The sequence below is a fragment of the Lycium barbarum genome, chromosome 10, assembly GCF_019175385.1.
Source record: "Lycium barbarum isolate Lr01 chromosome 10, ASM1917538v2, whole genome shotgun sequence".
NCBI lineage: Eukaryota > Viridiplantae > Streptophyta > Magnoliopsida > Solanales > Solanaceae > Lycium > Lycium barbarum.
The window spans coordinates 10,252,860-10,262,494 of record NC_083346.1 but is presented as its reverse complement, the minus strand read 5'-3'; the positions used below and the strand labels follow the sequence as shown (position 1 = coordinate 10,262,494).

The 9,635-nt window shown below is 36.3% G+C and overlaps 1 protein-coding gene across 2 annotated transcripts; it reads right to left on the bottom strand.

The window, feature by feature from the left end:
* Positions 1 to 622: 622 nt before the first annotated feature.
* Positions 623 to 9,336, bottom strand: LOC132614730 (mRNA cap guanine-N7 methyltransferase 2). Of its 2 annotated transcripts, XM_060329249.1 has the most exons (11): positions 8,900 to 9,335; positions 8,684 to 8,762; positions 7,171 to 7,265; positions 6,528 to 6,599; positions 6,331 to 6,440; positions 5,468 to 5,590; positions 5,293 to 5,385; positions 4,799 to 4,867; positions 1,624 to 1,712; positions 1,425 to 1,522; positions 623 to 1,228 (listed from the first exon to the last, which is right to left on the bottom strand). In XM_060329249.1, the coding sequence occupies exons 1-11, from the start codon at positions 8,978 to 8,980 to the stop codon at positions 1,088 to 1,090; spliced, it is 1,050 nt and encodes a 349-aa protein (XP_060185232.1). In that variant the 5' UTR covers positions 8,981 to 9,335; the 3' UTR covers positions 623 to 1,087. The 2 variants fall into 2 exon arrangements, with proteins under 2 accessions (XP_060185232.1, XP_060185233.1); XM_060329250.1 differs by lacking the exon at positions 7,171 to 7,265 and having other exon boundaries at positions 8,900 to 9,336.
* Positions 9,337 to 9,635: the final 299 nt, after the last annotated feature.

The window sequence follows — 9,635 nt, the reverse complement described above, 5'->3', positions numbered from 1 at the left end:
AGGAGTCTTAATTTGCATATTATATGCCATATGTTAAATTCAATCCATGGTCCATAAACGATGCCATAGGCTACATTGTAACTGAATAAATTCCTTCAGGAACATCTAATGACTGGGAAAATGGAAACATAGTGTAATAGGAAAACAAAACTATCGCTGTATACAACATATCCAATATAGTATCACAATCACTCAATACTAAGGTATACATATAGACATCATCTTTGTTTCCAGACAAACGGTTTAATAAAATATTTCTTTTTATTCTGGCTCTTAGACACGTGAAGCGTCCATGGCCTAAATTAAGATGTTAGAACGCCACAATATTCGTCTTTTGGCGGTTAATGTTCTCAATGGTGATGATCACAGTTCGACAGAGATATTTTTTTTGTGTGTGTTTACTCATCCAGAAGACCAGAACTAAGAGCAAATATCTGGCTGGTAAAAATCGAAGCTTCAACATGAGCAGGTTTAGAAACATACCTGTCAAATCAACAAATAAGAAATATAATCTGAGTCAGAAACTGCCAACTTGGAGACCACTTGTCATCTGCCAATACATGATTGCTAAAAAAACTATAAGGCCTATATTTGTCCACATAGAAAGTAGGGAGCAGATCAATTTTTGTCAAGCCAGTGGAGATGAATCTTCAATTGTTAATTACATTGATACGGTCTAGTTCCCATAGGGATCTATATACATCAAGCCTATCCACTAACCAAAATGTCTATCCATGATGCAACAAATTGATACACTGATACACATCTTGCCATTCAGCAAACCAATATGTCTATCCCTGGTAGAGCAAAAATGAATTGGGATGAAATGAGTGCGAACTCACGACTTCCGCCATGTCCCAGGGGTGGATGTAGCCTTTTGGCTACGGGTTCATCTGAACCCATAACTTTTGATACGGAGTACAAATATATATGTTCACCTACTAAAATCTCAACAAATATTAGAACTTAGAACTGAACTTATAATTTTAACAGTACAATGAAATCAATGCTGAGAATCTTAAAAATGGACCCTGGATCTGCCTCTGCACGTTATCCTTCCAACCGCCATCCAATGTCCACAATCACATCAAATAGCTTCAGGGAAACGTAATTCTGCAGGACCAGGACCTAAAATCCCTTTTTGCTCAGTTATCTTGCCCAACCCAATAGATGAATCGGTCTGTCCATTCTTCTCCTCTTCATCCCACAAAATGACTTGCCATTCCATCTGGATCACGAGGAGCCCGAACTTTAGACATACACTAGATCACTAGGAATAACATCGCAAGGGTGGCAATACAAAGTAGCAAAAGAACCACTTCTATAGATACTTTCTTTTAACCAGGATGCTGCTAATCTAAAGAGTCAAATAATAACTCGATGGGATCGTTTATTTCCAACTACAAATTATGTAGAAAACTTACCTCATCAAGATTGTGGCTTCCAACAGGCAAAAATGGAGTAGTAAGTGGAGGTGCAATATCTGGATCAGGCTTTTGAAATATGAATGTGGTGTATAGACCTTCATAAGAAAAATACCATAACGATGGGGTATGAGTGAAAAATGTTGCAATATGTGACCAGCTTTTAGTGAATGGTAAATGCAGTGAATAGACTGATTACCTAAAACATCATAGGATCTGGGAAGGAGTCTGCCCCTGGGATCAATAAAGTTGTGACCAGCATCTTGTAGCATTCCAAGAAATTGTGCTCTATGAATGGAGTAAAATAAAGGAAGAATCAGCTGCTCTGATAGAAGCAGTTTATCAGAAGAATGTATTACAAGAGAAGAATTTAATTGATGGAGCCTTAAGAATGGTCTAAATAAACAGACACTACTAATAATATAAGAAAACGGAACTGAAAAGGCTAAAAATGAAGCAATTTTATCAAATTATCACTTATTTCTGCTGGAAACGATAAAAATTGTGGTATGGTAATGCTTAATTCAAGCACTAATACCAGGCTGCATAATAGTTTATCCACTGTTTGCTCAGTTATTCCCATCCAGCCAATAACCCTCATATAACCTTCTAAAAGGAAGAGTAATTTAACAAAAACCAAAAGAAAGGAAGCAATAGTTAAAATTAGCAAAAAAACAAGTATGCAATAAGTGATGGGTAACCATTTCCTTCCGCACTTACTAGGAAATACTTATGGTATACTTGGTGAGCAAGTACAGAAAACTTCACAAAAAAAGGGCAGCTTGGTGCACTAAGCTCCCGCTATGTGCGGGGTCCCGGGACAAGTACAGAACACTTCACATCATAAAGAAATTTGATTTGAAGTTAGGTTCCCCACCCAATATTGCATCCACCTGAGTGCTATGCAAGGCACGTATAAACTAAATTTTTAACATAAAGAGTCGCCATGAAGTGCATAGTTACCCTACCCAATAAACTATAAGATCTAATAGTTTAGCTTCAGAAGAAAGGAACTCAGAATCTCAAAGACTTCAGGCCCATTAGTCTGATCGGTAGTGTCTACAAGATACTGGCCAAAGTATTAGCTGAAAGACTTAAAACAGTGATCTGGAAGCTTGTGTCAGGGGAACAAAATGCTTTCTTGAAAAATAGACAGATTACAGATGCTTCCTTAATTGCCAATGAATTGCTTGATGGAAGGCTCAAAAGTGGACTCCCTGGGGTGATGTGCAAGCTGGATGTGGAGAAGGCATTTGATTAAGTTAACTGGTCCTACTTGTTGTCCTTATTGAGTCAAATGGGATTTGGGAGCAGGTGGATCAAATGGATTAAATTTAGCCTCACCACTGTCAAGTACTCTATATTGGTTAACAGGGCACCAGTTGTTTTTTTTTCCCCTCAGAAAGGAATAAGACAAGGGGACCCTCTTTCCCCTTTCTTATTCTTACTAGCAATGGAAGGTCTGAGTAAGATGTTGGATAAAGCAATTCTCAATCACTGGATTGAAGGGTTCAAGGTGGAAAGCAGGCCAAATCACTCTATCAGTGTCTCTCATCTGCTCTATGCAGATGACACTTTAATATTTTGTGGGGCAGAAAAGATCCAAGTGCAATATCCAAACTTAACTATCATGCTATTTGAAATCGTCTCGGGTCTCCATATCAATATGTTGAAGAGTAAGATTTATCCGGTGAATGCAGTGCCTAATCTGGATGAATTGGCAGATATAATGGCGTGTGAAATAGGCTCCTTTCCAACAACTTATCCAGGTCTGCCTCTAGGAGCAAAATTCAAAGCAGAAGAAGTATGGAATGGAGTTATAGAAAAGATGGAGAAAAGGCTAGGGAACTGGAAAATGCAGTACTTATCCATGGGAGGAAGATTAACACTCAATAATAGTGTTTTAGACAGCATCCCTACTTATATGATGTCCCTTATACCAATGCCTTCTGAGGTGTTGAGTAAACTGGATAAACTGAGGAGAAACTTTCTTTGGGAAGGGAACAGTGAGGAGCATAAATTTCATTTAGTTAAATGGGAAAAAGTGATACTGCCTAAGGATCAAGGAGGATTGGGCATAAGAGATTTAAGCAAACACAGCAAGAGTCTACTTTTGAAATGGTGGTGGAGATTCAACCAAGGAACATCAACTTTATGGAAAGAGGTGGTCAGTTCCAAATATGGGAGACAAGATAATTGGTGCACCAAGAAAACCAGCGCTCCACATGGAGTGGGGCCTTGGAAACACATTAACAATTTGAAGGATGAATTCTTCCAAGATGTGTCTTTCAGGATTGGGAATGGTAACAAGGTTAAATTCTGGAAAGAGAGGTGGTTGCTCAATCTTCCATTGAAAGAGTCTCATCCTAGGCTTTTCTTAATAGCTACTGATCCGGATGCAAAAGTCGCAAACAATAGAGAAGGCAACATTTGGGACTTAAACTTCAGAAGGAATTTGCAAGATTGGGAGTTAGGTGAGCTCACTAATTTGTACAGTCTGCTAGAAGGTTGCTCAGTAAATCCTCACATCCCAGACAGTCTCAAATGGAATGGTTCAAGCAAAGGATCCTACACAGTCAAGGAAGGCTACAGCAGACTTAACATGACAAATGCTTTAACTGACCATAGGCCTTGGAAACTGGTCTGGAAGATTAATCTCCCTCCAAAAGTCAAATGTTTCATTTGGACAGCTCTTCTAAATGGTACTCTCACTCAAGACAATCTCAAGAAGAAGGGTATTCAGATAGCTAGTAGATGCTTCATGTGCCACCTTACAGATGAGACAGTGAATCACTTGTTCTTACATTGCCCTGTGGCAGTTTTTGGTATTAGCTGGTCAACACCACTCACCCTAAAAGAAGCAGTTGCTAGTTGGAGCCTATGGAAAGTGGATAGATCCATTGAGAAAATCTGGCAAATGGCACCAGCCTGTATATTTTGGTGTATTTGGATGGAAAGAAACAGCAGGTGTCATGAAGGGATTTCAACTCCTAACTGCTCCCTGAGATCTAAAAGCTTACTGTATCTTTTTAGCTGGAGCAATCTTTCCCCTGTAAATGATGCAATTTCCCTTTTAGATTTCATTAGTTCCCTCTCAATGGCTTAACAGCCTTGATTTTTGCTATAGGTTTTAACTCCCAGATCTTACTTCTTTTTTTTTGTGTTCTGGAGTTATCACCTACTTTTTTCTCTGTAACTTTCTTGCATCTACTTGATGCTTTTCAATACAACCACTTACTTCATCAAAAAAAAAATTATATTTTACCTTCATCAGTGATGTGATAAAAATTTAGGTAAATTTCATGATAGATTAAGATAGCAAACAAGCGAATGAAACAGCCATGATGGTAAAGTTGTAGATTACAACCTATTACCTGTTATCATCATAAAAATCTGTCAAGTTCTGAATCTCCGTGGGCTCAAGGCCAGCCTCTCTGGCCAACCTGAGGAATATGATTTTACGAGTTAATTATCGGATTCATCTACATTGGCAGAATAAGAAAAAGAAAAGCTAATATATTTCCTCCCATCATGGAAACGCAAGGACGCAAATGTTGACACTGAAACTCAAAAAAGACACAAACAAACCAAAAATACATGTGGATAGCCAATTATGTTCGTAAAAATTGGAATAGAATACCCAAATTCACGTTACCAGAACAGATTTGGTTATTCAACAACGACAACAACATACCCAATGTAATCTCGAAGGTGGGGTCTGGGGAGAGTAGGATGTACGTAGACCTTACCTCTATCTTTGCAGGGAAGGGGGCTCAAGCGAGATATAGATAGAGATATGGGGTGGGGCGAAGGTACCAGAAAACAAGAAAACTGATTGTAACTTGATACAGGATATTGCTGCATGAACCTGAGCAGGCTTGGAAAATGAACCAAGCATTGGGTTTCAGCAGAGACGTCACTTGCAAACTTCAATTGGTACTTCTTGCCAAAGAAAGGAAACCTGAAATCCAATTCACAACGGGACATAATTAATCGGCTCAAAAGAGGAACACAATAAGATCAAACATAAGTGGATTACATACTTCTCTTCCTCAACCTCAAAAGTTATCATGTAATTTTCTGATCGAATGCAATTAGGAACTATGCTTGGTTTCATCCCACCACTCCTATTATGGTATGCTTCAACATTCTTCTGGTACTTTGCCCTACAACAACCACATGGTAAATGGAGTGCAAACGGTCAAACAAGATTAAGCGGAAACTTGAGACAAAATGACTATGCCTCTAACTTATATGACATACTTCATCCAGAAGACGTAAATAATGGGAATCTAATAAATAAAGGTAATTACAGAAACAAAAGGATTTAATAATCCAACTACCGGAGAAACCAAGATATTGATAAAAGGATTTTAAGAGGGGGTTCGAACCCGTTATGGGTGCCTAAGAAGTGCCAACCAGTGTTTCTAAGCGAAAAGCACAAAAAATGACAAAGTCCATGAGTCTTGAAGTGAAAATTGAGAAGTGAAGTGCCCACTACTTTGAAGTAAAGTGCACAATTTATGGAAAATCAAAAAATGCCAAACATACATTAACTGAGTACTATAATAATCAAATTGCAATTAAAATAACTAAAATCAACATCCAATACACAAGAGGCAAACATTAATCCAATTTCTCAAAGTTGAGATTTAAAGATCTCGTTTTACTTTTTGATCACTTTGTGTGTTATTGTTTGAAATGCACGGCTTCATCCATGAAGCAATAACCCCTTGCTTCGCCTCATTTTATCGCTTTAAAGTTTAAGTGACAAATCGATGGCATTTAATAACACCGGTAACAACAAAAGCTAGTTTTAAGCATTCAAAAGACAACCCACTTCAGCAAGATGAAAAGAAAATAGACTACAACTATGTGAATCAATCGTACGATTTCAGTTTCATACCATATAGTAGATGAGTCAGGAGTAATACCAAGAAAGTAACCCCCAGGTCTAAGCAAAGATGATACATTATGCAATAGCCTCCTTGCTTTCTCTTCACTATCAAAGCACACCTGCAAGCAAATATCAGATTAATTTTAATGCAACTAAGAGATGCTAGAAGTGAACATAAACAAGACACCAGTATAAGAACAGCTAACATGTAAATTGTGCATGCAGAAAACAATATCAGCCTGTTTCTCCTTGTCCTTCCAATAGGAGCCTATATCTTCCTGCACATAAAAAATGTATTTCATGCAATTAACTGTCAGCTAGAAAGAAACATACAACAAAACTCATAAGCTGAGAACTCGATAAACATCCGTACAACTCCTTTCTGTTAATGACATCCCACAACAAAAGCAATATCAAATGGAGAAAACAATTCTCAACAACAATCTGTTCTGTGTTTCTGAAAAGCAACCAATCACACAATTAAGGAAAAGAATAAGAAGAATTAAAGCCCTAAAACAAGATGCCTGGCAAAACAGAAGGAAGGGCAAGAAACCAAATTGGTACTTGCACATTAACTACTTGAAATTCAAACTATATCAGTAAAGTGGGCAGGGAATGAAGATTCAATCTTTTACAGGAAAATTCATTTCAACCTTGGAGGTGAGGTAGATTACAATGCTCTTGGCTATTAAACAGACAACAAAAGTTGATAAAAAGAGTAAAATACAAAGCAGAGACCAACTGCCAAACAGAATCTGATAATGAAAACAACAGAAAACTGGATTCATATAGTTCAATTAGCATAGACACAATAAATTATGTCCCAAAAAAAACAGTTGTTGGACTCACAATACAAGGGTCAAGCTCAATGAACTCAGATGTGTAAGCCTTCCGCTGACTCTCCCACGCTTCCTTCACTTCATTGACCCCCGATGTTGCCACATCTATTCAACACAATTTTCAAATTTTAAGCTACAAACAGTGTGTATCAATGCATTACTCGCAGGTTCATTTTATATGAGGGTATTTGATTGCATATGGAATTTAAGAAAGAAAGTTTTTTGATGCATAAGCTATACGTATATATATGTGATATGATATGCCAAAAGTACCTTTAAAATCTTGTTCCTAAACATATTATGTAAAATGAAAATGATAAAACTAAAGAGTCCTAATTACAGAAATGTGTCGATCTTTTTGGAATCACGAAAAAGGAAGAGTGCCACACAAAATTATATTAATAGATACTACGTATGATTATATATGTACATATATATATGTGTGTGTTTGTGCATATATACACTATAACAACAACAACATACCTAGTGAAATCCCACGGTGTGGGTTCTGGGGAGGGTAAAGTGTACGCAGACCTTACCCCCATCTCAGAAGATAGAGAGGTTGTTTCCGAATGCATATATACACTATGTGTATGTAATTTGTATCTCATAAAAGCAGAAAATAGCTCCCCAATGAAGGAAAAAAAAACAATAGGTGATTTATCCCCATATGTTCAAGCCTTGGTTGACAGAGTTATCCGGTAAATATTCAAACAAGGGAATTCAAAAAAAAGATCTTATGCCAAGAAATTCAACAACCAATACAACAACAACAACAATAACATATGGTATAATCTCACAAGTGGAGTCTGGGGAGGGTGGGTGTACGCAGACCTTACATCTACCTAGAATTCAACAACTTATTTATATATGCAAAAAAAAGAAAAGATTTTTTTTCTATTTTATACTCCCTCCGTCCCATAATAAATGTCACCTTAGCCAAAAACACGCCTATTAAAAAACCAATAATGCAATGTGAAATTTACCAAAAACTTTTTCCCTCTTGATGAGAACATGCACAAGTAGTAAACCTTTTGACATTGAAAATCCAACAATACCAAGTTACTATGTGAATTTTCCAATCATTATTATTTAACTTACCATTTTTTGTCTAAGGATAGAATTGGAGCCAATTTATGTGTTGGGACTTTTCATGGTTATATATAACCATAGGATGAATCACAGGTTTACAACACCATACCACATAATTTTAAGAACAATGGAAATAAACATGGTTTCATAGAAAACCATACATTAATGAACCACGGGAAACCACCATCCAAACAGGGGGTAAGGTGACATTTATTATGAGACAAAGATTTTTTTTGGTAAGGTGATACTTATTACGAGACGGAGGAAGTATAGTACAATTTTTCAACTTGAACCCTTGCACCTCTGTGTCTCGGCCGCCTAAGGTGGGAGATAGCAAGTACTGGCGGAATTAGTCCACAAGCTGGCTCAAACACCAGAGTTAAAAAGAAAAAGAAGAAGATAATTAAAGAGAAAAGTAATAGTGATGATACCAATGCCAATGTAGTGACCAATTTGAGCTTCATCCCATTTCTCCACATCAGCTACTTTTCCACAATACATTTCACAAACCTATATATATGTGTCCAAAACAAAAAAAAAAAAAATACACACATAATACAATGTATAAGAATTTTTGCATATACATAGACGAAGTAACATTACAAAGAAAGCATATTAATTAATGCGAGTAGAGAAGAATAAATTACAGTTGCATAAGGGGAAACGAATATTTTAAGAAGAACAGTTTTAACGAAATCGAGGAGTCGATGTTGAGTTGCCATCATCATCGTCTCTAAAACCCCAACATACACTGTTAAACCCTACTCAATAGCTCTCAAATGGGGTTCGAAATATTGTAGCCGTAGTTTTGTCGTAAATTGGTATTTGGTGAAGGATTTATTTGGAGATATTCCCCTATGTCGTAACAAATTGAAAAGTATATTAAATTTATATTTTTAACCAAAGCTATATTTTAGCTGCTAAAATCAATTTCTGCTACTCTTGGAAAACATTTATATTTCTCTAAAAATTTGGCCAAGCATCTTAATTTTCTAAAATAAATATTTTTAAAAAATAGATTTGAGTTCCCAAAAGCTTGGTCAAACAAGCTAGCATAACTCAATTCAATTAAAATTGAAGAAGATTTCCTCTCTTATAAATTGCTATACACAAGCATTTGACGCTAGAAAATCAATTTGGAATTATTTTATGAGTGGTCTTTTTGGATGGTTGTTACCTATTATATTGTATTTTGTTGTTAATTTAAATACAATATTTATTTTGATTGTTACTTAAATTTTATAGCATCATGTTATTAAATCCATCGTTACGTAACGACGAAAAATCTTATTTTATATAACAACCGATTTGATGTTATTGCGTGTTACCTTATTTATTTATTCTCATTTTGCCTGTATTTATTATCTAATAATCATATTTTAT

Coding starts and splice junctions, on each gene's coding strand:
- LOC132614730 (XM_060329249.1), bottom strand. CDS start 8,980: ATGATGATGGCAACTCAACATCGACTCCTCGATTTCGTTAAAACTGTT. Junction 6,441..6,527: donor TCTGCATGCACAATTTACAT/GTTAGCTGTTCT, acceptor ATTTGCTTGCAG/GTGTGCTTTGATAGTGAAGA. Junction 1,229..1,424: donor GAAGCCACAATCTTGATGAG/GTAAGTTTTCTA, acceptor CTCGTGATCCAG/ATGGAATGGCAAGTCATTTT.